General features: G+C 43.8%; 1 protein-coding gene across 2 annotated transcripts in view; it reads left to right on the top strand.

The window, feature by feature from the left end:
- The window catches only part of GLT8D2 (glycosyltransferase 8 domain containing 2), a 73186-nt gene that overhangs the window by 14365 nt on the left and 31147 nt on the right, over positions 1 to 27674 (top strand). For both annotated transcript variants that reach the window (XM_075600591.1, XM_075600592.1), the window contains 5 exons: positions 8106 to 8308; positions 10076 to 10117; positions 16417 to 16509; positions 18504 to 18666; positions 24424 to 24541. In XM_075600591.1, the coding sequence (XP_075456706.1) occupies positions 10099 to 10117; positions 16417 to 16509; positions 18504 to 18666; positions 24424 to 24541 (393 nt within the window). In that variant the 5' untranslated portion in view covers positions 8106 to 8308; positions 10076 to 10098. The remainder of the gene's footprint in view (positions 1 to 8105; positions 8309 to 10075; positions 10118 to 16416; positions 16510 to 18503; positions 18667 to 24423; positions 24542 to 27674) is intronic.

Consider the following 27674-nt stretch of genomic DNA (forward strand, 5'->3'; position numbering starts at 1 on the left):
GAAGGTACAAAGAGTTTGTTGTCGGGAACGACCAAGTTCTTGGGAATGCGTCTCTGGGAGTGCAAAATCTTGTCAAGATTCTTGAAAGTAGACGTGGCAAGAATCCTCTCTTGTGGAAGGATTGTCTCCAAAGGTTCCTCTGGTCTCTCTTCAGAAGAATGTATTCGGGAGAGTGCGTCTGCCTTTACGTTCTTGGTCCCGGGGATATAAGAAAGGTGAAAATCGAATCGAGAAAAAAAAAGAGCCTAACGAGCCTGTCGTGGACCAAGGCGTCGAGCGTTTTCTATGTAAAGAAGGTTCTTGTGGTCCGTGAGAATAGTAAACGGCTCTTTCGACCCCTCCAGCAGGTGTCTCCACTCTTGAAGAGCCATCTTCACGGCCAGAAGTTCCCTGTTACCCACGTCATAGTTCCTCTCGGCAGATGAGAATTTCTTGGAAAAATATGCACAGGGATGTAACTTATCTTGAGGCGTGGGTCTCTGAGAAAGAACGGCCCCAGCGCCGCAATCAGAAGCGTCGACCTCCAGGACGAAGTGAAGTTCAATGTTGGGATGACTGAAAATAGGTGTGGATATAAAAGCTTCCTTGAGTGTCTCGAAGGCGGAGATGGCCTCGTATGACCAAGCCAAAGGATCAGCTCCTTTTTTGGTGAGCGCAGTGAGAGGTGCCACAATGGTAGAAAAACTCTGTATAAACTTACGATAGTAATTAGCGAATCCTAAAAAACGTTGTATGGCCTTGAGAGAATTGGGTCTTGGCCATTCAGTGACTGCTTGAAGTTTACCGGCATCCATCATAAAACCTTCATCGGAAATGATGTACCCCAGGAACGGAGTAGAGGTCTGATGAAGGGTGCACTTCTCCAGTTTGGCGTACAAATGGTGTTCACGGAGACGGGAAAGGACGTAGGAGGTATGGCGTATATGGTCCTGGAGATCTTTGGAAAAAATCAGGATATCATCCAAGTATACTATAACAAAAATATTGAGTACCTTACGAAAGACGTCGTTGATGAAATCCTGGAAGACAGCGGGAGCATTACATAAACCGAAGGGCATTACAAGATACTCGTAGTGTCCGCTACGTGTGTTGAAGGCCGTCTTCCATTCATCCCCCTTCCTGATGCGCACCAGGTTATAGGCCCCACGTAGATCCAACTTGGAAAAAATCTTGGCCCCCTGTAATTTATCGAACAGTTCGGTAATAAGGGGATAACGATTTTTAATAGTTATGTGGTTTAAACCCCTGTAGTCGATGCAAGGCCTCAACGACCCGTCCTTTTTCTTGACGAAGAAAAACCCAGCCCCTGCTGGAGAATTGGAGTGACGAATAAAGCCTTTCTTGAGATTCTCCTGGATATATTCATCGATAGCATGAGATTCTGGTAACGACAAGGGGTAGGTCTTGGACTTGGGTAGGGAGTAACCTGGAACCAGATCGATCGGACAATCCTAAGTCCTGTGTGGCGGCAAAAGGTCTGACTGTACCTTATTGAAAACGTCCCGGAATTGGTGGTAAACAGAAGGTAGAATAACCTCAGGAACAGAGGTATTGGCCAGCAGTCGAGGCGGAAGTATGGCTGGTGGAGATGGCTCCTCTGACCTTGACCTCCAAGTAATAGGGTCTTGGGATGTCCAGTTGATGAGAGGATTGTGCTTCTGCAACCAAGGTAAGCCGAGAGTGACTGGAGTTCCGGGAGCGTGGATTACATCAAAGGCCAAGGTCTCCTTGTGGGAGTGAGAGGAAAGGGTGATGGGGCAAGTCTCCAAGGAAATGTGTGCCGGGGTGAGCGGATGGTCGTCGATCCCAACCAAGGCAACTTCTTCCTAACGAGTGTTTAGAGAAGGTTTGGTCCATGAAATTTCTTCCTAACGAGTGTTTAGAGAAGGTTTGGTCCATGAAATTTCCTCCCGCGCCAGAGTCGATAAATGCCGCAGTGGAGGTGCGGAAGGTAGGACCCAAGAGAGAAACGGGAATGATCAATTTTTTGGGAAGTTCCTTCCTGGAAAGGGGACAAGGAGATTTAGCACCCAGGGAGTGCCCCTTCGTACTCACTGGGTTTGGTCGTTTCCCGGGCGTAGTGGACATTCACGGACCAGATGCTCAGAGGATCCGCAGTAATAACATAATCTACCGGCTTGGCGAGCTTGGTGTATCGGTGTCCGGGAACGCTGGACTCCAAGTTGCATCTGCTCAGGAGCCTCCAGAGCGGGTAGCAGGGAGACGGCAGGTCCTGGGGTTGGAGAGAATCTGGGAGAAGGAGCACGGAAGGGCATTAATCGGGGAAGCTGGCGCTGGATGCGGCGTACCTGAAGGCGCTGATCCACTCGATTGGCTTGGGAGATGAGTTCCTCCAGAAGCCCTGGCCTGGGTTGTGAGGCGAGCTCGTCCTTCACGGAATCCGTTAAGCCTCGCCAGAAGACTGAGACCAAAGCCTCCTGGCCCCATCGTGTCTCAGCTGCTATGGTCCTGAACTCCAAGGCGTACTGGGCCACGGAACAACGTCCCTGAGAAAGCTCAAGCAAAGAGTCAGAGGCAGTTTCTTGGCGTGCAGGGGTATCGAAGACCTGTCGAAAGTCTCGTCTAAAGGCCACGTAGTTGCGGGTGATATCGGGACGTAGTTCCCAAATTGGGGAGGCCCATGCCAGCGATTTCCCTGTAAGCAGGCTGTAGACATACGCCACTTTCTTGCGACCAGTGGAATACTGCTGCGGAGCCATCTCAAACGGGATCTTGCATTGATTGAGGAAACCGCGGCAGGCGTGCGGATTCCCCGCATACGGTTTAGGTGCCGAGATCTTCGGGCCCGAGATCGCGGCGGATACTGGTTCTGGTGACAGTGGCGGTGCGGCAACAGGTGGTGCCTGAAATGAAATGTCCTGTACCTGTTGAGTGAGAAGAGCCATTTGGTCCGTTAGGGCCTGGACTTGTTGATACATGGCCGTCATCATGGAGGCCATGTCAGTCTGGTCTGCATCTTGTGGGCTCGACATAATGTTACGCCGGTGCTGCCCGCAGACCAGACTCGTCCCCTGAGCTGAAGGGGGAAGTGGTAATACACACACCCGCAGCAAAGGGAGCGTGTCCGGAGTGTGGTATAAAGTGTTGCCAGGCCAGGTGTAGTATTGTAGACAATACTTGCCGGTACCGGTTGTAGAGATAGAGTGAAGAATGCCTTGCCGAGGTCAAGGAGTGGAGAGTGGAGATAGGTCGTTGTCCAAACCGGGTTCGAGGGATTTCAGAGTGAGCGTTGTCCAAGGAGTGCCGAGATCGAGAGCCAGAGGGGGTAGTCGTACGAGCCGCGTCAGAACCTGTGAAAACACAAAGAGAATCCAGAAGTACTTCCATACAGAGACTATGTCGAGCAAAGACGGAGAGCAGAGAGGAGCTAGATAAAGCAGGAAGGTCCAATTAGGAACGGAGGCGGGACAGGAAGAGCTACAGGGAGACACTGCAGATTGGTGCAGGCATAACAGGCCAGGTGAGTCTTGTTGGTAACCTGAGTATGCCCGTGCAGTGTGCGGGGGCGGAGCCTGAGGTCCGGGGGACGGGAAGAAGAGTGTGCAGAATGAGCGCGCTCCGTAACGTGTGTACGCGTGTGGACCGAGCCAGTGGATGGTGCAGGTGTGCGCGCGGGAGGGCGTGGGCGCGCCCGGCACTGAGCAGAGGAATCGCCGAGGGAAGTGAGTGCTCTGTGTGGGGAGCGCGGAGAACGCCGATTCCTGACACTACCCTATTTGTATCCAAAGCCCTCTCCCGCCTAAAACCTTTCCCACTGACTGCCCCGCACCTCTGAAATGCCCTTCCCCTCAATACCCGACTGGCACCCTCTCTCTCCACCTTTAAGATCCATCTTAAAACACACCTCTTTAACGTAGCATATGAGTAGCTTCGCTGGCTGAATTATATGCACTGACCTTGACCCCTCGCAGACACACTTATCATAACACCCTCCTTCAGTCTCTATAAGTTCTCCTCACTTACCACGTTGATTGTAAGCTCTTCGAGGCAGGGATTACTTTTCCTATTGTTTTATGTCTGAAGCGCTTATTCCCATTTTGTTATAATATTATGTCACGTACTGCTATAAAGCGCTATGTACCTGGATAGCGCTTTATAAATAAAGAGATACATACATACATGAGCACACAATAAGTCCTACTTAAGCTGTGCGTATAGTGCGTATAGATACAGAGGACATCACCCGTCGCCACCCGCGGAAGTTGAATTTCGCTTTGCTGGGACATCGCTAGCGACCTGGCCATTGATTGCTTCAGAGGCTGTCACATGTGGCGACAGACTCTGAAAAATCAAAATTTGACCTGCAACCAAATTTTTGGTCGTGACGTCGCTCCCGTCGCTCCTTCGCGTCGTGCTTACTATAAGCGCTTGCGATGGCGACAATGCATTTGTTTTGGAGCGACATCACGTCGCCGTCGCAAGGCACTATAAGCGCAGCCTAAGAAGAGTAAAACCTAAGATTTGCCAAGGCTCAGCCTCACTGAGTACCTTTAAGCCATTGGGGGCTATGCACTAAGCTCCGAGCTTTCGCGCCGGCCTGAAAAAAATTAGCACGTCCGATAAAAAATGAAGCCGGCGGCGCGATTCACTAAGGCCCTCAGCCCATTTTTTATCGGACGTGCCCAAAACTGGCTTATCGTGCGTGCAATGTATTTTCCCCCCTGCTAGCGCTCTTAAACTTCACGTACGCTAGCTGATAGGAAAAAAAGCAGCTTGTAACATTTGCATGGAGATTTGCCATCTCCATGCAAGGCTGTTACAGGCGATCGTACAATAAATAAATACATTTTAATTATAGTGTACATGAGCAGGGGGTCTCCGGAGCTGAACAGCGTTGGTTTCAGGTCCGAGGACCCCCTACTTCAGGAGATACAGGCCCCGTTATGGGGTGCCGGTATCCCCTGCAGAATTTCAATGTCCCGGTCACGTGACGCGGACACTTGAAAGTGCAGGGGATACCGGCACCCCATAATGGGGCCTGTATCTCCTGAAGTAGTGGGTCCTCGGACCTGAAACCAACGCGGGTCAGCTCCGGAGACCACCTGCACTTCTACACTATAATTAAAATGTATATTAAAAAAAGAATTAACATACATCAATACACGACCCCCCTCCCACCCCTCCGCCCTAACACATACAGTACAATAATGTGCAAAATAACTATTATCCACATATGGATAATAGATTATTTGCCCATTATTAAACACTGCATTAGCATATCTAAATAAAGTCAATAAAAACAGTAGCCAGCTAATCCAATCAATACAAGCAGTAACAATATCAACAATGAATTAATTAAACCATTATCCAATGAAACCAATTAATTCCTAAACCAACTCAAAATGAATAGTAACACTAACCAATCAAACCAATTAATTACAACAACATTAATGAATGTAAACATTAAAAGACAAATAAATACATTCAAACAATCTCTGAAAGAACCATAAAACGCATTAGCTAACATAATACAACATTAACTACAAACGAACACCAATCGCAAACATTTTATTACATTAAGCATGAAATAAAAACAATGACATCCACATAAGAAACTGACATTAAAAAAACCAACATCAATACCAAGCCAGAAATCCAATGAAAAAACCTTTAAAAAGAGACATTTACAAACATTCTATATATTACTTACCATTAGAAGCGGTGTCCCTCCGACTCCCGGGGAAACAGGAAGCTCACGTACCTTGAAGGCCTCCAACAGCATCCGATGTCACCCGCCATGAAGATCCGGCTCAGGTACCCCAATCTTCTTTTTTCTTTCTTTAATCACCTTCTTCTATCTTCATCTGTCACCATTTCTTGTTCTTCTTTATCTTCTTTCTTCATCTGTCAATCCAAAATACCCCATGTTAAATCCCAGCCGATGCTGCCTCGTCGGCTTCTTGGGCTCAAATGAGGTGTCACGGCCTTAAATAGGGCTTGTGACGTCACATTTAGCCTCAAAATGGTTAACAGCCACCTGATTGGCTGTTCAAACCATGTTCCGACTTTAATTTTTTTTTTGACATGACCTTACTTAAAGGGAATGATGCCAGCCAATCAGAATGGCTGTGCTTCATTTGCCTTTAAAATGACATCACGAAGCCGGCGTCACATGGTATTTCAGCCAATCAGATCGTGGGAACCAATTCCAAACTCTGATTGGCTGAAATACCATTTGACGCCGGCCATCTTGGATTTCGTGACTCCATCTTAAAGGCAAATGAAGCACAGCCATTCTGATTGGCTGGCATCATTCCCTTTAAGTGACGTCATGCCAAAAAAAAATGTGCTAAATGTGACGTCACAAGCCCTATTTAAGGCCGTGACGCCTCATTTGAGCACAAGAAGCCGACGAGACAGCATCGGCTGGGATTTAACATGGGGTATTTTGGATTGACAGATGAAGATAGAAGATAAAGAAGAACAAGAAATGGTGACAGATGAAGATAGAAGAAGGTGATTAAAGAAAGAAAAAAGAAGATTGGGGTACCTGAGCCGGATCTTCATGGCGGATGACATCGGATGCTGTTGGAGGCCTTCAAGGTACCTGAGCTTCCTGTTTCCCCGGGAGTCGGAGGGCCACCGCTTCTAATGGTAAGTAATATATAGAATGTTTGTAAATGTCTCTTTTTAAAGGTTTTTTCATTGGATGTGTTTTTTGATTTTTTGGAGGAGGCACATTGACTGATAATATATTAATCTGTACCACTTTAGGGTACAGATTAATACATTATTATGACAATATTTGGGGGGCATTTGTGGCGTGGTATTGCTGTTGGTTTTTTTAATGTCAGTTTCTTATGTGGATGTCATTGTTTTTTTTTCATGCTTAATGTAATAAAATGTTTGCGATTGGTGTTCGTTTGTAGTTAATGTTGTATTATGTTAGCTAATGCGTTTTATGGTTCTTTCAGAGATTGTTTGAATGTATTTATTTGTCTTTTAATGTTTACATTCATTAATGTTGTTGTAATTAATTGGTTTGATTGGTTAGTGTTACTGTTCATTTAGAGTTGGTTTAGTAATTAATTGGTTTAATTGGTTAATGGTTTAAGTAATTCATTGTTGATATTGTTACTGCTTGTATTGATTGGATTAGCTGGCTACTGTTTTTATTGACTTTATTTAGGTATGCTAATGCAGTGTTTAATAATGGGCAAATAATCTATTATCCATATCTGGATAATATTTATTTTGCACATTATTGTACTGTATGTGTTAGGGGGTGTATTTAGTTAGAAATATTGTTTAGTATTTTTGTAGGCACAACATTGGTACCGCAGGCCCGCGGGGACCCCGGGACTCCCGCGGGGACTCCTGCGACCCCTGCGGGGTGAGCCGGGGTCACCCGCCGGCCTGTTGTATTGGTTTTGCGCCTGCAAAAAGGTAAACAAATAATTTTTTCTAAGTCCAGCTATTTTTATCACCTGCTTTTAGCTGGTGAGCTTTATTCAGCGCATCTTTCATGTACGATCAGTTTGCGTTGCTTAGTGAACCCGCAGAAGGGCAGGATTCAGCGCAAACAGCTGATCGTACGAGCAAAGTTGGACTTTGAAAAAATTTCAAGAAAAAGCCCGTTTTAGAGCGCAAAGTGCCTGTTTGCGCGGCTTAGTGCCTAGCGCTCGGCGGAACTTCACGTTCTAAAAGCACTTTTGCGCTCTTAAAACGACTTATCACAGCTTAGTGCATAGCCTCCAAAGTCTCTAAAATATTAAATCCATGGGACTATACGTTTTGATCAGTAAACCTTAGGGTATAATTAATATGTCTGGCATTTATCTCCATGACGATTAATGGCGTTGCTGCCTAACAGTACAATATGACTCCCAACACAAAATGAAAAAAAATTGCCAGATATTGTTTAAGGAAACTTGGCTGTCTCGTGTTCTTTAAAAAAAAAAAATACACAAGATTTTTTTTTATATAGCGTTTGCACCTTTAGAGCTGTATTATTTTTTCCATTCAGGAAGGCAGAAATCCGTATGCAGAACACAAGGGAGATCTGCAGATGTGGGATTGCATACACATCTGGAACTCATTTCTCTTTCTGTCTCTGTTAACGAATCCAACATTTCATTTTACAGAGCCGCTCATCAACCTGCTGGGAACAAAGGAGGCAAACAAAGAGATCAGAAGGGAAGCCTGGTCACTACTGATCCATCGTCAGGACGAACATAAGAGAACTCTTACCTGTTTACATAACACAGCATTGTGTGGATGCTAACTCTGTTCTCTGCCACGAGAAATGTCACATAAGGAAGAATTGGCCTGAACTGCCACAGCACTGGTATGTACAGCACAACAGCTAAACATTGCTGTTTGTCACTAGAGAAAGCAAAACAGAATTAGTCCCAAATGGCAAAATGAAGAACATTAGCCAATATGTACAGCATCTCTTATCCAAGGGCAGTTGATCTCTAGGTTACTTTGAGTCTAAGTCGTGATATATCATAACGCGGTTATGGTTTCCTGTTTGTGTTCCCCAGATGTAAATACGTTTCTGAACAGAGCAGGGGATAAAATGGACGATAAAGTCAGACTTTTCAATAGAAACATTTACAGAGCCCAGGAAATAAAATGTACAGTGTATATACATGTCTGTGTTTTTCTCCAGACAGGAAATAATCATGTTTGGGTTTTTTTTGGCTCACAACCATGAGCTGCTTTAACCATCTCACTGCTCAAAGAGCCTACACAATGTTGTTCGTGTTGCACAACCGGACCAAACGTCTCATGTGCCTGTAAGAATCAGCCTTTTGGAAAACTCCATAGTGCTTTGTATGCAGAGCCTGCTATACCAAGCTGATAAGCTTTTATGAACTTAAATAGACAAAGCGTAATATTGGCAACAGAACATATGGCAATAAAACTCATAGATGCAGCCAAGTATTGTCCGTTTTTAATTTTATTGGAAAAGCTTTGAGTTGTTGAGAAATTAGGGCTTTATTTATTCTCTTGACTGAAAAAGTGGGGTGAAACTGGAGCAAAAAACAGCTCTAGGGAAATAAATGCTATTAAAAGCAATGAGATTTTTTAGATAAATCAGTGCAACCAAGTGTCTTCAGCTCTGGTTTTGCCTCCATTTTGTACGTCAGACTTTGCTAAATACAGTATACCCCTGAACTGGATCAGATTTGCAAAGAAAAACATAATCTCGCTGACAGCAATGTGCTTATGTTCTTTGATGCATTCTTTGCACCAGCACCATTTTTGCATTAGCACAAGACCACAGGTATTACACAGCGTCTCCCATCTGCCAAATCAGGGCAAAATGCTGCAGCAGATTACTTAAAGAAAACATATCATTATCATGTAGGTGGGACATTTTTCTCAATAAATATGGTGCCGTTTATTTACCTGCTGTTCTCTCGCCGGGAGACCTTGGTAAATAACTCCCCATACATCTCCCCGCTCTAAGACAATATCAAATTAGCAAAAGCCTCTGGAAGTTTGCGATTCTTCCTCTGTTTCTTACACTCTGATCTGATTTGGTGGTAAAATATATCAGTTGATAACTATATCATTCAATGTTGAGCTTTTCTGGTACACTCAGGCCACAGTAAATATTGCCAATATTTCACCAATATATGTCAGCTTTTTCAACAGCATCTTTGCAAAATTTGATGTCAAGTTGCTGCCACCGTAAAGATTCACAGTTAACAGTTTTTGCAAAGGTTTCATGTCATTGTTGGCTTTTTCACCAGCTACCAATGTACAAAACGCCTTGAGTTCAACCATCTCTATATGTAGCCGACGAATTGAAGCGAGAATCTGAAAACATGTGAAAACACGCACACAGCGTGTCAAGGCATCATTCTATACAAGTAGAATCAGATGAATTATTATGACTGGATGACATCACAAACCATTGAAAATCTTGCTTCTGTAAAAAAAAAAAAAAAAGGCCTTTAATTTAGTGTGTGTGAGAGAGAGGTGTGTGTGAGTGTGAGTATGTGAGTGTGAGTATGTGAGTGTCATGATATTGACTGTCTGTAAGGAAAATATTTTCTATCAAATATCATACCAAAAGAAATTTATTCTGCTTGTTCAACAGGTGGTAACATTGAATCCGGCCTTATGGCTATCTTGAGGAAACGTAAGTAAACAATGATTATATAAAACATATATATCTCTCATACAACTAATTGACACTCAGCCCTCTCTTACTCACTCAGCCACCCTCATTCACTCAACCTCTCTCACTCACCTTCACCCCTCTCTCACTCAGCCCTCTCTCACTCATTCAGCCATCTCTCGCTCTAACTAAGACCTCTAACTCACTCACCGCTCCCTCTCTCACTCACCAATCCCTCTCTCACACACCCCTCCCTCTCTCTCACCTCTCCCCTCTCCCACTCACCCTCCCTCTCTCACTCACTCACCCCTCCATCTCTCACCCCTCTCTTTCACCCACTCCCTCTCACACGCAGCTCACTCACTCAGCCCTCTTCCACTCACTCAGCCGCCTATCACTCACTCAGCCCTCTCTCACACCCCTCCCTCAGCCATCTATCTCACTCAACCCTCTCTCTCACTCAGCCCTCTCTCTCCCTCAGCCCTCTCTCTCCCTCAGCCCTCTCTCTCACTCAGCCCTCTCTCTCACCTCTCTCTCCCTCAGCCCTCTCTCTCCCTCAGCCCTCTCTCTCACCCTCCTCCCTCTCTCCCTCACCTCACTCACTCAGCCCTCTTCCACTCACTCAGCCGCCTATCACTCACTAAGCCCTCTCTCTCACTCTGTCCTCTTTCACTCAACCCCCTTACACTCAATAAGCCCTCTATCACTCAGTCCTCTCTCTCATTCATTCATTCAGCCCTCTCTCTCACTGCCATCCCTCTCTCACTCACTCACACCCTTTCTCACTCACTTATCCCTCTCTCTCTCTCATGCCCCTCTCTTACTCACTCCCTCCCCTCACACTCACTACCAATGCTCTCACTCAGTTCCCATCTCACTCACATAGCTCTCGCTCTCACTCAATAAGCCCTCTCTCACTTAGCCCTCTCTCATTCAGCCCTCTATCACTCACTTATCCCTCGCTCACGCCCCACCACTCAACCCCTCTCACACTCACTGCCAACCCTCTCTCACTCAGGTTTCGGGTTCATCAGGGTAGTAGTTAAGGAGAGTTGGGGCCCTGTGTCACACAGAGGCCCCGGGGGCCTGACATGGAAGTTGGGCCTGACCTTTGGGCAGCTCGAACATTCAGCATCTTGTCCCGGCTCCTCCCCACCCCCCTTCTCGGCAGCCCTGTATTTAATATATGAAATATAATATTAATTCTATTAATAATACTGGTTATATATATATATATATATATATATATATATATCACCATCTGACCTCTCTCTTCTTTGTTTCTGTTAGTACTGTATACTGTATTATCCCGAGTGCCATTTGGTTTAACACTGTTACATTACACGGGTCTTGCGTACAGTGGTTGGCTTGGCACAGATAGCAGCAGCGTGTGACCTCTTTCTACTCTCTGCAAGGATAGGAGTACTAACCGATAACTGACAGTTGGTTGGTTTGATGCTTTATACTGTTATTTGACCATTTTTCTACTTATTTTAAGTTTTTGACAATTTTATAAAAATCTAAATCAAAAACCACGTAAAAAAACAAAACATGAAATATATATTTTTTTAGATTCAAAACAAGATCACCCGGACCAGTGCCAACCCTTAAAAAAAGCTTCCAGACATTTCATGTGTCTGAATTGATCTTTCTAGATTTCAACTAATGGACACGTTTTCATTCCAGAAATGAATATGTGACTGTCCGATTCTAATACCCTCACACTCACCTCTGATATTTACCTGCGCATTGTCATTTTACTTTGTCCGCTTTTGAACGAACCCTCTGCCAGTTAACCATTTATTATGCTGAATGGGATGAGTACAAAATGTGATACAGAATATAAATATCACATCATAGAATCCATAAAAAATATAGCGTTCATATATCTCTAGCTCCAGGTATTGACGCCACCCTTAGCAATCAAGAACAACAGGAGCATGGTATTTTATAGGCCCACATATACACACACTCACTCCTGAGATCTTAATCTACCCACATACTCTATATTCATTCCATAGCCAATCAGGTATATCCACTGGGCACATTCAGTGGGTGTTGCAGCATTATGACTTACCCATATCTGTTTCACAGAGAGCACAGACAAATGTCCCTCTTTAGGGAAAAAAGACATAGTAGCGCCAACCGTATGTTGATTCAAATGCAGATATTCAATAAATACACAGAGAAGTCCCGCTGCCAGAGTTCATAGAGCTGATTCAAAGTCCTCCGCACAATGTCAATCAAGGAAAAAAGGAGTCCTCCGGCACGTGGTTATACTCGTGGTTCCCAAGACATGTAGGGAGAAAATAACAAACCACAGAAAAGGGGTGGTTAAATGGAATTAATGTGCAGGCTAATGTTGATTGGTATTAGACAGAAGAACACTTACATAAACTGCAAATCCTTTAAATAGGGGATTCTTCTTACATGTGCCTCAAAACATAAAGGAGAAGGATATAGTGTAAAAACATTTAATGAAGAAATAAGATTTAAAAGAGAATGCTCACTCACAAATGACCATAGGCATATGGCACTGAAAGGATTTTCACTCTGGACTCCACAAGACTCTCCCCTGTCTCTCAAGGCGTCGGTGCGGCGTCTGTCTCGGCGTAGGAAGTGACTTCAGCTGTCGGCGTCAGCGGGGGACTCGCCTGGGCTCGTGCACAACCCTGGTTGTTCCCTTCACTGACCTCCTGCTTCAGCTCTGCTCCTGCACATGCGCATCAGCAGTGGTTCAATCTGCCATCTGTCCACCAATGAGTCTTCACTTCTTTACTCTTTGATAAAGCGTGGGAGACCACGCGAAACGCGTAAGAGGGCTTTTTTGCTGTTTCCTTATGTGCCAATACATTTTTGTACCTAGAGATTTTATTGCAATCATTGGTCATACATTCTTTCCAAGGCAGCTGCACCGCCATTCACGACTCCTTGCAATGTAGGATTAGGCCATTGGCTTTCTTCCGGCCTAGGCCATATGAAGGGCACACAACAGATTGGACAACTCCCCAGTTCTAGGAGCTGTCCTCCCAGCTGGTTACACAGGGGGCAAACTCCCAGCAGGAGAGTTTCCTCTTTGTCCTTGATCACTAGGACTCCTCCGGTCAGATCATAGATTTGTTCAATTTCTTCCCTGTTGGAGTAAACAAGGCAGCTCTGCATGCACAACTTTAGCTGTTGAGGTACAAGTGCATCTGGCTCCTCACATCCTGTTTGCTCCGTTTGGACATATCCAGCTCCTCTACCCTGGTGAACATGATAGTCTAATCAGGAGCAAGAAAGGGGGCGTAGTTTCGTCAGTTTGCGCTGTTTTCTTGCAAGCTGAGCTCAGTAAAAGCTTGCAACTGCATGTAACTTTTGCAAAACACCATGTGGCTTCCCTGGTCTCGGCGGGAACCGCCATTTTAGATAGTAAAGTCCATTGCCATGCGGCTCCCAGTTCTCTGGAACCGCCATTTTCTAATCACTGCTGTAGGTATTTTCTGTAGGGAAGCCTCCCCGGGCAGACAAAACCTCCCTTGAAGCACATTTCATCTTGCTAACATATAGTCCAGTTCTCAGCGATCTTTTGTGCTGGAAGCGTGCTACTAGTAAAGCGGTAACTCCTCAAACGGAAAGTTCTTGGGCAACCTTGACCTACAATATCAGTCCCCCCTCCTCTGATGATTCCCAGCATTACTCTTATGCCACCCCTTGAAGCACTGACCCCACAGTCTGCTTCAGAGACTCCTGGCCAGCGGCCACAAGACACCACTTCCAGACGCCCTATTTGCCAGCTCTCAGGGTGACTTAGAACAGGACCGTAGCTTCTGTCTCAACCAAACACATCCTTAGGGCAGAGCAGGCCGCAGCTTTCGGCAGATTAGATAATCCCCTTTACTACACCTGTCCCCCTCTCATTCTCTTTCTTCAGAACTGGAGCTGAAATTGCACTTATTTCTCTGGTTCATTCTGCTGGTAAACCTGTCCTGTGAGCATGACATCTCAGCAGCGTCTCCAAATGTAGTCCTTGGACCACCCCCCCCCCCAATGAGATTAGGTCTGCTACTCCATATTATGCGGTGGTGCGTACCTGTGAGGTAACAAGAGGGCTGAGTGCTCCCCTGTGTTGTGGGGAGAACAGGACAGAGTACATTATTTGTGGTTGCAGCTCCTCCAGTCAGCATGGTTCCTTTGAATTGAATGATGTTCCATACTAACACCTTTCTTGGTTTTTAGACAGTGAATCACACATGTGTGATGGTACAATTGTGTTTATTGTAGGTTCTGATCTTACAGCATTGCATAGTTTTCCCTCTGCATGGTGCTGCTCCTGAGGCCTCCTAGTCAGCCCCAGGGTAGCTGGTACTCACTCCACAGGGGGAGGAAAGAGACACACCTACTTTTAGGAAAGTGACAGTATTTATACCCTTGAGTGTGATTGTAACTCTGCCCCCTAACAAGACATCCAGTATGTGATCCAATCAGTATCCACCCCTTACGCTGACACTCTCTGGCTGTTGCTAGGCCCGCCCTTGGATACAGCAAATGTATCTAAGGCTGCAAAAGCACACACGGCCTTTCTGAAGGAATTAACCCATCCACTGCCTGCACCTAACAGGACTAAGGCCCGTAATATAGTGTGTGCGTGTGTGTGCACGTGACACACGCTTTTTGTGTGTATGCTGTGAGCGACAGTCTTGGAAGGTACTGTGTGTTTGTGTGTGTGTGTCACTGGGTAACTGTATGTGTGTGTGTGTGTGTGTGTGTGTGTGTGTGTGTGTGTGTGTATATATATGTATATGTACTTGCGTATTATTTTACTTTATTAAACCTTTCTAAACACCACACATACACGCACACATACATACCACACATACATATACACACATACACATATATACATACATAAACAGCGGCGGTAGCGGCGCAAAACCTTTATTTTTCCAATCTTCCCCCCTGTCGGCCAGTTCCACGCTCACTGCCGTGCACACGCGGCCCTATTATAGAAAGGCTGACTAACCACAGCCAACTATAACTGCCGCGCTATAGAACAGCCCTTACACTGGTAGGGCCCAGAAAAATAGGTATCGGCAGGGAGGCTATGCTACATAAGTTATTATTATCTGTATTTAATATGGGTGTCTCCCTGCTTGCCAAACTCCCACTTGCCCCCATTCTACCTCCATGACCCCTTGCTATTTCCCCATCCTATCTATTCTATTTAGTTTGTCATCTGTTTTTTGCATCCTTGTTTAAAATCTGCTCCAGCCTTTTTTTTTTTACCTTAAATTTTATTGAAGTTTTTCAGGGGAGGGGGGAGTGGAAAAATAAAAAACGGAAGCTGGGGGGTGGGGGGGGGGGGTTGGATGGGAGCTCCAACCTTTTTAATACCCTCCCCCCTAGCACAGAAGATCCCTCTTATAAGCCCACTGAAAACAAGTAATCATTATTTAAGTGCTAAAACCCTCTGCCTTTATGCCATTACTGCTGTTATATTCACTCATCCCAGGATGAGGCCAAAAGGAAAATATCGAAGCCCAAGGTTGCAACTCAAAGTCTGTAGTATATTATATTAAAAGTGGGGAAACCGATGAATGATGCAATAAAACATATGTATTGTTTAATTAACGAAGAATATCTCATTAGGAAATTATATCTTTTTTTTAATTCCCAGTATGTCATGTATTGTGTCCATCTGATTTGTTTGCATGTCTTTCATACTCCATTATTTTATATACACAGTATTTCCATAGTATACTTAGAATAATTTAGCTGGAATGTTAATTTTAGATTGCTATAAACCTATAGATATTTTGGAACAGGGAGCTATCTAATTTTATACTGTTATAAAACAGCTAATAAATTACGTTTACAAATATAAACTATATTTCGTTTTAAATGAAGGGGCAGCAAATAGTAATCTATATAACATGATAGTAATCTAATAATGAAATAATCCCTTGTCCAATTATGAACTAACGATGTATTCACCCTTTTAATATATTTGCCTGTCTCAGTATGGTTTTTTTTTTATATCCTAGTACTTGGTCTCCTGTTCTGTTTGTACATTCTGTACATAGAACTTTTCAATCCCTATCACATTGATCTTACAGTTTTTAGTGCCTGAGGCGCTGGGAAATAAAACTAACCTGCCCAAGTTCACAAGGAGCTAAAACTGGGATTTTAATCGGGTTTGACCCACTTCAAAGACAGTTATTACAAGCTTTCACCCACAAAAGGCTGTGAAATACATAGGTAAATACCATGATGGCGGACTGTTCTTAGAAGAGCTTGCAAGCGCCTCTGATGTTTAATGTCTGACATCTTTTTTGTTCCAGTTAACCACATCCTGCTGTTTCTTCTTGTTTTGACATTTTGTCTGATATGGTACAGCACCATCTACAAAGTGTCTACAGTAAGAGAAGACAAAGGTAAACAGACAACATATATTTCTGTTTTATTTAAAATATATATATATTATTATGCCACCAACTTAACCGTCTATGAAGAACTGCATGTATGTCTAATGTTGGTCCAAAAAACAGTATGATGGTACTAGCAGTGGTGTCACCTCCAAGAACTGATATATCCGTGAGCTTGGGCTGTTAAAACCACAAAAAAAAGGATATTTTAATGCAAAATTTGGGATTTTTTTTACTAATCTGACCCCATTAAAGTCGACGAAAGTCGATAAATGATGCCAACTCCATATCAGTGAGACTCAAAAACTACTGAGAGGTTTAGTTGCCAGTGTTTTCTCTCCCTTTAGAGAAATCAAAATGGCCACCAGATCTTGCAGGTACCATAGGCCAATAGGAAGCCATAATGTCATCGGAGGGATTCATATTAATACAATTAATACGTTGTTTCTTTTATTTTACATTTCAAGTGGGAATGGCTCTTTTGCTGCTGTTAATACTGGTACATCCCATTTCTTTGCCTTTTCTGTATTTCTCAGGCGACTTCTGTACAACGTAGATATTAACAGTCACGTTTAGTTGAGTGATAGTGGAAGTAGCGCTATTAGCGGTCATTAAAATGGTAATTTTTTGCACATTAATAATTAACAGAAGACATACATAAGTTCCAGAAAATATTATCCTGTAGACAATGGCTGGGGAACACCAGCCCTCAAGGGCCACTAACAGGTCAGGTTTTAAGGATATCCCTGCTCCAGCAGAGGTGGCTCGGTCAACGAGCCACTGATTGAGCCACCTGTGCTGAAGCAGGGATATCCTTGGTGGCCTTTGAGGACTGGAGTTGGCCACACCTGCTGTAGATATCAATCTTTAACAGGACCAAAATTAAGAGGTGCTCAATAAGTTTGCTTACTAATAGCTGACTTATTATTAACACTTGCTCTGCTGGGGTCTCCAAAATTGTCCATGCAGATAACAAACGTGCAGGTGAACTGGGCAAAGAGGGATGCAGATATTCAGACAAACACATATGGGAAGGTCAGGGAGATACTGATACTGGAGATACATTTACTATGTATTGACAGGTTGGGGGAGTCAAAATCCAAGTCAAACTTCAAAACGATATTCAATTCCAAGTAAAAGTTGAGCGTCAAACCCCAAAAATGCAGATCCTCAAATTCCTAATCTTTTTGTTCTTATAATAAACTGGGCAACCTTTTGGGTTCACAAATAAAAACTTAAAAAGTGAAAAGAAAAAAAAAAGTTCCTGCCTATTTATGGTTTTTTGTCATGCTTTTTTTTTTTTTACAAATACCAAACCAAAAAACACAAGAATTTTTTAGAACCAAACCTCTTCAGTGTACGTCTGCGTCGACTCAAAGGCGGATGCCTGATGGGGCTCCCCAAGAGCTGCTCCCCTGTGCACAGGACCAGTGTGCTAAGGGTTAACATTTGCTTGTACTCTGTGGAACATCAACCTGACCCACTGGAATGTTAATAAGCCAAGAAGACAAAGAACTTTGTATTCACAGCTGCATTCAATCTGAACCCCATCAGTGTACATCTGCGTCGCCCAAAGGCGGACAGCCTTTGGCTCAGCGGAAGGGCAGCCAAAGGGTGTGAGCCATTTGCTGCTGTTCGCTGATGTTTGGTGATGGTAAAGCTTCTCTATTTCAATCTGAAACTCCCCAGGCCTTTATTCGCTGTACCCAATTTTCCAACTCTATCTGTCCATGAAATGTCTGTGAATTGACTATATAACCCTGTTCTTTTGATATAACCATGTATTGTTATAACTCTGGACATAACCAGGACATACTTGAAAACGAGCGGTAACTTTCAATGTATTACTTCCTGGTAAAACATTTTTATAAATAAATAAAATAACGTGCTATGCTATAACACTACTTTCTGCGCCAGAAGACATCTTACAGTTCATGTTATCATCAACCTGTTATTTAAATGCAATCATCAATTCTGCCCTATGTTTTCCGTCCCGTTCTTAGATTCAGCTGCAGAAATAGAGGAGAATGAAATTCCTGTTATTATTTGTGCTGCTGCGGGGAGGTTGGGTGCGACTATAGCTGCAATCAACAGCATTTACAGCAACACTGATGCCAATGTCATGTTTTACATTGTTGGTCTAAGGAACCCTCTAGTTCACATCAGGTGATTATCTCATTTCATATTTCTTCCTATGTACCTATTCTATAAACGGGGGTGCAGCAGCAAATGTCCCCACCTTGTATGTCTGTAGTTTCCAAGATGCATGCGAATTTCAGCACTAAATGCACACAGCTAAGAAGCACCTGGTTAGCCATTCATATATCAGCACACACTCCTGCAGATGTGCACATCACTAACTTGTCAACTCACGCTGTTTTCAAATACTGTCAAATGATCGTCTAGACTTGTTGTTCTCAGCATTCATTGCATGGCGTCACCCCAAATTATTTTTAAAATAATGGTGACAACCTTAATCCTTTTATGCCATGGTTTTGTTACACACATGCTAAATAATCATTTTATACACATCGTTCCATTGTTATTGTAAATCCAAATGCAATGGTTCTATTCTCTTTTTTAATGCCTTTTTTGTGTATCCCATTCAGGGCCGGCCTTAGTCTTTGCGGGGCCCATGGCGGCATTCTGGCAGCTGGGCCCACCCTGTAAAAAAAAAGGGGCCTTACCTTGATGAGCAACCCTCCTCCGGCAGCGTCGCAGTGCCATGGCAACATGGTGTCATATAACGCTGTGGTGTCACGATGCTGCAGGAGGCGGCCTGCTGCAGAGAAGATAAGAGCACACCCACCCCCCTGTCTCCCATACCCACCTCTTTGCCAGTCCGGGGGCCCTGCGCTCCCTCCTTTCCCTCCTGTCGGCGCCAGGATCCAATTTCTGACCGGAGGGGAGAGCTGGAAGGGGCAACACTCCATTCTCCAGCACCCCCCCTCTGGTCGGAGGGAAATTTGGATCCCGGCACTGACATGAGGGAGCCCGGGGCTCACACGAAGGCACAGTCACAAGGCGGCCGCCTTGCTCGCTTTGCCCTAAGGCTGGCAATTTGTAAAATGTCCTATGTCTCTTGTATTATCACTGCAGCATAACAAAACGCAGCATAACGAAACGCAGCATAACGAAACGCAGCATAACGAAACGCAGCATAACGAAACGCAGCATGGCGAAACGCAGCATGGCGAAACGCAGCATAACGAAACGCAGCATAACGAAACGCAGCATAACGAAACGCAGCATGGCGAAACGCAGCATGGCGAAACGCAGCATAACGAAACGCAGCATAACGAAACGCAGCATGGCGAAACGCAGCATGGCGAAACGCAGCATGGCGAAACGCAGCATGGCGAAACGCAGCATAGCGAAACGCAGCATAACGAAACGCAGCATGGCGAAACGCAGCATGGCGAAACGCAGCATAACGAAACGCAGCATAGCGAAACGCAGCATAACGAAACGCAGCATGGCGAAACGCAGCATAACAAAACGCAGCATAACAAAACGCAGCATTCCGGTTTTAGCCCACACAAAGGATTCTGAAGATAATCACTTACACACAGAAACAGTAAATAAAAGGCGGTGACACCAAATAAGTTATAATATCTTCAAAGATGGTTGCATAATCATATTTCTTTTCCTGGTGTTAACTCTCAGTCTGATTTTTGTGTTACCCGGTCTCCTCCCCTTCTTGGTGTAACCCTGTCTCTCTTACTTTACTGTCAGTATTTATCCAAAGAAAATCACCTAGTCAGCCATCTTAACTCTAATTCTCTGACCACATACGGTACCATGTGTCTTCCAGTACACCCTAGTCCAATTAACATGATGTCATATCTCCTTATGTACATATAAGGGACTACCCCAGTTATTATCAGTTTAGATTATCTCAGCAAATCATCAGTTGTCAATAGCAACTGTCTGTCTCTCGCTGGCCCTCATTTAGACATCCCAACACAGCTGTATTTTAACTATAAGTCTAAACACATCTCTTTTACCTAAAATACTTCACTTGTAATAAGATCTACCAAAGATTCTTTGCCTGTCAGAGGAAATTAGTCACATCCCCCACCTGTTCTTCTTAAAATATCTCCCAACAATTGCTTTATAATCCATCACTCACACATGATTCATAGTTTAAGGGGAAATACAATTTCTTCAATATATAATATTGAAAAAGAAAGTACACCCTCTTTGAATTCCATGGTTTTACATATCAGGACATAATAACAATCATCTGTTCCTTAGCAGGTCTTAAAATTAGGTAAATACAACAACACATGACATATTACACCGTGTCATGATTTATTTAACAAAAATAAAGCCAAAATGGAGAAGCCATGTGTGAAAAACTAAGTATACCTTATGATTCAATAGCTTGTAGGACCACCTTTAGCAGCAATAACTTGTAAGTAATCGTTTTCTGTATGACTTTATCAGTCTCTCACTTCGTTGTGGAGGAATTTTGGCCCACTCTTCTTTACAACGTTGCTTCAGTTCATTGAGGTTTGCGGGCATTTATTTATGCACAGCTCTCTTAAGGTCCCGCCACAGCATTTCAATCGGGTTGAGGTCTGGACCTTGACTGGGCCATTGCAACACCTTGATTCTTTTCTTTTTCGGCCATTCTGTTGTAGATTTGCTGGTGTGCTTGGGATCATTGTCCTGTTGCATGACCCAATTTCGGCCAAGCATTAGCTGTCGGACAGATGGCCTCACATTTGACTCTAGAATACTTTGGTATACAGAGGAGTTCATGGTCGACTCAATGACTGCAAGGTTCCCAGGTCCTGTGGCTGCAAAACAAGCCCAAATCATCACCCCTCCACCACCGTGCTTGACAGTTGGTATGAGGTGTTTGTGCTGATATGCTGTATTTGTTTTTCACCAAACGTGGCGCTGTGCATTATGGCCAAACATCTCCACTTTGGTCTCGTCTGTCCAAAGGACATTGTTCCAGAAGTCTTGTTGTTTGTTCAGATGCAACTTTGCAAACCTAAGCCGTGCTGCCATGTTCTTTTTAGAGAGAAGAGGCTTTCTCCTGGCAACCCTTCCAAACAAACCATACTTGTTCAGTCTTTTTCTAATTGTATTGTCATGAACTTTAATATTTAACATGCTAACTGAGGCCTGTAGAGTCTTAGATGTAACTCTGGTTTTTTTGCAATTTCTCTGAGCATTGCACGGTCTGACTTTGGGGTGAATTTGCTGGGACATCCACTCCTGGGAAGATTGGCAATTGTCTTGAATGTTTTCCACTTTTGAATAATCTTTCTCACTGTAGAATGATGGACTTTAAATTGTTTGGAAATGGCTTTATAACCCTTCCCAGATTGATGGGCAGCAACAATTGCTTCTCTACAATTATAGCTGATGTCTTTCCTCCTTGGTATTGTGTTAACACACACCTGAATGCTCCAGACTAGCAAACTGCTAAAACTTTGGCTTTTATAGAGGTGGTCACACTTGCTGATGATCAATTAATCAAGGGCATTTGATTAGCAGCACCTGTCTGCTACTTAGCATCTTAATTCCTATGGAAGCATTAAGGGTGTACAGGTATACCCCGGTTTAAGGACACTCACTTTAAGTACACTCGCGAGTAAGGACATATCACCCAATAGGCAAACAGCAGTTCACGCATGCGCCTGTCAGCACGTCCTGAACAGCAATACCAGCTCCCTACCTGTACCGAAGCTGTGCGCAAGCGGGGAGACTATAGAGCCTGTTATAAATGCGTTATTTACATCAGTTATGCATGTATATGACGATTGCCGTACAGTACATGCATCAATAAGTGGGAAAAGGTAGTGCTTCACTTTAAGTACATTTTCGCTTTACATACATGCTCCGGTCCCATTGCGTACGTTAATGCGGGGTATGCCTGTACTTAGTTTTTCTCACACAGCTTCTCCATTTTGGCTTTATTTTTGTTAAATAAATCATGACATGGTGTAATATGTCATGTGTTGTTGTTCATCTGAGGTTGTATTTACCTAATTTTAAGACCTGCTAAGGAACAGATGATTTTTATTATGGTCTGTTATGTAAAACCATAGAATTCAAAGAGGGTGTACTTTCTTTTTCACACAACTGTACATGAGAAGCGCACACTCCAAGGTTAAAATAATAACAAAAAACTGTTCATTTATTCCAAAAAATGCACATGCTCACTGAGAAAACAAAATAAAAAGAATGTCAGTGAGCATTTGCAATTTCATGGAATACAGTGAAAATGGAAAATTAATCCCCAATAGGTGCTTCTAATATCCAGAGTCAAATTGCCATATAGCATAATAGTCCAGGAAAAATTGTATCTTCAATAAGAGTATTTGTGCAGTATAGGCTTAAATGCTCAACTTATAGCCATAGTGTGGGATAACAAATAAAGGTTGAGGAACCCCACAGTGAGTGTGTGTAATGAGCACTCAATGAAGAGAGCCCACCCCACACCCACTAATGGAGCAAGACACCTATATTCCTAGGCTTGAGCAGAAAAGTAGCCCAGTAATATATACAAACTGCATATTCTTGAAAAGAGATATAACTCACGGTTGATGCATGTCCTGGAAGAATGTAGCATGCCTCCTTCCGGTAGTAGTGAATCACAGTAGAAAAAAATGGTGGAGCACTGCTGGAAAAAATAAAGGGCTGGAGGCTAATTGCAAAATTAAAAATGCTTTATTTTAGTGCATAAGTAGACAGAGCTACAGAAAAAACAGGTCCTCTAATGCATTTTGCGCTGTCTAATGCATTTTGCGCTGTTTTTACCTTGGAGCGCGCACTTCTCATTTCTTCTTTAGTTTTTCTTTTGGATGTGGTTCATTCTTGTAAGGAATTTGGGAACATGTCCTTTGCGACGTGTTCCCTCCTTACCTGTCACAGCACAGACATCCACTCTGGCACCAGCGCGTGCACGCACCCCCGCTCTGCTTACAGAGCGCATGCGCACATTCAGCTCTTCTAGTGTGCTACAGAGCTTAGTTCCTCCCCCTCAGACGCGTCACGCTTCTTTCGCGTGCGGCGAATGCACGTGATGCCGTGCACTGCTCCCCAGCTGCGTGGCAAGTTCTCATCTAGCCCACTTGTCTCCTGCAGCCAATCCATGTCTCCGCAGAGGCCGCACCTCCACTCCGCCTCCCTTGCCACTGGTTCCTGTGTGCTACAAATATCCTGTATTTCCCTTCCTGCTTTGCTGAGCATAACTGGTTGCAGCCTTTTGCTCCTGCGTTTGTTGTGCCTTGCTCCTTGTCTTGTGTTTCTTGCAGTTTGGATTCTACGTGTACCGACCCGGCTTGACTGAACCCCTCTGGATATTGACCCCGGCTTACCCTCGACTCTGCGGACCTCTCCAACCCAGACCACGCCTATACGGACTTCCACGATTCTGACCTCTCCAACCCCAGACCACGGCTTAACAGACTTAGACAATTCTGACCTCTCCATCCCAAGACCTTGGCAAGTATCAGGACTAACCCACTCTCTCCAACCCAGACCCGGCTACGTTGACAATCCGCCTGCCAGGCACGCTTCCGCTGCTGTGGGTGCGTGGTTCTATACTTCCCCACCTCAGTACCGGGGTCCTGTCTTGCTCGTGGGTAGCGCATGCGTTGTAATTCTGTAGACAAGCCGCCCTTGACTCCGGAACACACTTAGGTTTTTTTTTATTCCTACAGACTCTTCCTAATTTTAAGGAATTAAAAAGTATAGCATTTCCTGACTTTGCTACCTTTGATTCACACCATTTTATTTTTTCCTGTTTATGCATGTTTTAGTTGTTTTATATTTGTGCACTGCATGGTTAAATTGTATGGGTATTTTTTATATTGATATTAGTCATATATGATTGTTTATCACAGCACATTGCCCCCCATTACTCTACAATGACAGTTTGCAAAACATTGTCTATTTTAGGAAATGGATTGAAGGCACTCAGCTGAGAGACATACACTTTAAAATAGTGGAGTTTAATCCATTGGTACTTAAAGGGAAAATTCGACCGGATGCAGCCTATCCTGAGCTTCTTCAACCAGTAAGTACAGATGTTTTACGAGAGTGGAGGGAAAAGAAACAGAGAGAAACAGAGAGAGACAGAGAGAGAGACAGAGAGAGACAGACAGAGACAGAGAGAGACAGAGAGAGACAGACACGGAGAGAGAGACACGGAGAGAGAGACACGGAGAGAGAGACACGGAGAGAGAGACACACGGAGAGAGAGACACACGGAGACACGGAGAGACGGAGACACAGAGACAGACTTTGTGGATTTTGGGCCTTTGTAGCTTTGTATTAGGTTATTAAGTGTGATTTGCAAACACGGTTTCATATTTGTAATGTACATGTGCGCTGACGAGTATTCTAAAACTTGCCTTAAACTTGCCTTAGAAAATCTGGGGCTATCACCAACAAGATCCATTTACATGCTGGGTACATGCTGCAACATTTCAGTGACATTTCTGCAGAGACTAATGGCCCATCGGATTAACACAGCAGGGGTCCTTGGCAGTCCCATTCAGTTTGAATGGGACTGCCATGGACCCCCGCTGTTAATGCTGTCTGCAGAAATGTCACTGAAATGTTGCAGAATGTACCCAGCATGTACCCAGCATGTACCTGGGTCTTGTTGGTGATTGCCCCAGATTTGTTTTAGAATACTCGTCGGCACTACAGTATTTGAGAAAGAAGGTTCTACTGGAAATACAGCCTCAGCTTTTTACTGCTCAGTTTTTCCCGGTAACATTTCCACATAATGGACAATAAAAGTACATGATCTCACGTGACACAATTTTTCTGTAGTTCAGTCACACAGGATGCATTTTAAACAATAATTGGAGTAAGGATTCATTTGATCACATATGTACCTTTAGGTCTGGTTATCCTGTCCAATTATGAAAAATGTGCAAAACTGTCAAATGTATTTGCAAAATTGTACATTCTCCCCATCCCCCCCACAAAAAAATGTGAGTCCCTGTAAAGGTTTTGCCGAACCTCAAAGGGCTTCTAATGTGGCCATATTAGTAAGTGAAATATCGCCAGACAGCGAGTGAAACATGGTGTGTGTTCAATTTACACTCTCAGCATTAACATAATCCAGGGAATATAGCAAATTAGCATTTGAAATGAAATTGCTATGCTCGTTGAGTTCATGCTTAGCGAATCCTTTGCGAACGCTGACTCAGCCGGGACTTTTATCACAACTCAAAAAGGGCACGTTGTGCATGGTTCATGTATGTGTGTATGTATGTTTATTTATTTATAAAATGTTTTACCAGGAAGTAATACATTGAGAGTTACCTCTCATTTTCAAGTATGTCCTGGGCATGGAATTATGATGACAAATAATACATGGTTACAAATACATAGTTACATAAGTGAACAGGGTTATACATTATATACAAGGCATTGCATGCACAGTTAGAGATAATAATATATTATAGGCGTATGTAACAGTTACAGACCAGATAAAAATGTGAGACAGCTTTAGTTTTGAAACAATTTACACTGGTGGTGGCTGTGAGAGTCTCCGGTAGATTGTTCCAGTTTTGGATTTTCCAAATTGAAAATTGTGAGCAGTGTTGGGAGAGGGTGGGGCTATAGGGGTACTCTCAGAATGAGGTTCATGTTTGTGGTTTGTGTTGCGTTTCACTAGTATGTATGTATATCTTTATTTATATAGCGCCATCCAGGTACATAGCGCTTCACAGCAGTAATACACGTGACAAAATAATATAACACAATGGGAATAAGCGCTTTATACATGAAAGCAATAGGAGTCCTGCCCCAAAGAGCTTACTCATGCAGATGTTTGTCTCATCTCCAGGGCTGCCAACCGATTTCCCGGGCCCAGGACTAGAGTTTTGACCAGCCCCCCCCCCCCCCCCACCCTCCATGTCAGTGGTCTTGCCAGCCCCCATTTCACACCTTGCAAGCTCCCTTCTCTATTCCCCCCCTCCCCATGTATTTCTATCCCCTCATCTCACTCTTACCCCCTCTCTTCTTCACTCACTCTCTCCCCCTCTCCCCTCTATCTCTTCCTCACCCCGTCCCCCCCGCCCAGATACATAGCAAACACCCCCTCTGGCCAGGCCCAACTTCCATCGCCAGCCTGCCGGGCCCCCCTGGAGCCACAGGCCCGAGACACTTGTCCCACCTCTCCCACCCCGTTGACAGCCCTGCACATCTCTATTCTTTATTGTACTACATATTGTATGGTCTCCTTTGGACTTTGGTTCCCCTGTGTCCATACAATACTATGTTTAGAATATGTGGATGCTTTACAAATAAATGCTAATAATAATAATAATAATAATTTTTTTGCATCTTGTGCTCTGGATGGCTATTTTGTAGTAATAACAGCAATACACAAATGACATGCGTTCACTCGGCAAAGTTCCCTGCGTGTCACAGAAAATGCAGTTGTTCGTGGGAAAATGTTGCCATGCTTGAAAAATGGAAAGACAGGAAATGTTTAACATGAAGAAATGAATATAAGGGTGGAAAAGTAGCACCCTAAGCGGGTACAATAAATGAGTGTTTATTACTCTCCTGCAGAAAATGATTCAGACACTCCGTGCTGCTACTAACTTAGCAATAAACTCTATTCCATCACAATATCACACTTAACTCAGTATGGTAAACCCCATCCTTATTGCTTCTTTGCATAGCCAGTTAACCAACCCCACACTGATGAGACCGATTAAGGTCGAAACAGCTGTCTGTGGGTGGGTTTTCTGGCTATGCATCTTAACCCTGGCTGTGCTCAAAGCTGTGACCATGCAGCAAGCTTAAGCCTATAGGGAACCATGTTAAAAATGGTTTTTGTAACAAAAAGTGACACTGTGTGCTCTTTTACATGTCATTTCCCAGAATCCCTTGCTGCAATGGAAGTGCTGTATGCTGGGTGATAATGGTGAAAGGCGGGGGTTGCAGACCTGCCTAAGACATGTAAATGAGCATACAGTTGTATTTCCATTTGCTATATATATATATACATATATATATATATATTATGACTAAAAAGGAGGGAGAGTAGGGTCAAAAAGGTGCACTCAAATGCTGAATTGTGAAAAATAGAAATGGACTTTATTAACAAAGAGTATAAAAAACACAAAAGACAGACCCACACAAATCACATGTCAGATCGCTATGCGACACAACGTAAAAAC

The sequence above is a fragment of the Ascaphus truei genome, chromosome 5 (assembly GCF_040206685.1).
Source record: "Ascaphus truei isolate aAscTru1 chromosome 5, aAscTru1.hap1, whole genome shotgun sequence".
Classification (NCBI taxonomy): Eukaryota; Metazoa; Chordata; class Amphibia; order Anura; family Ascaphidae; genus Ascaphus; species Ascaphus truei.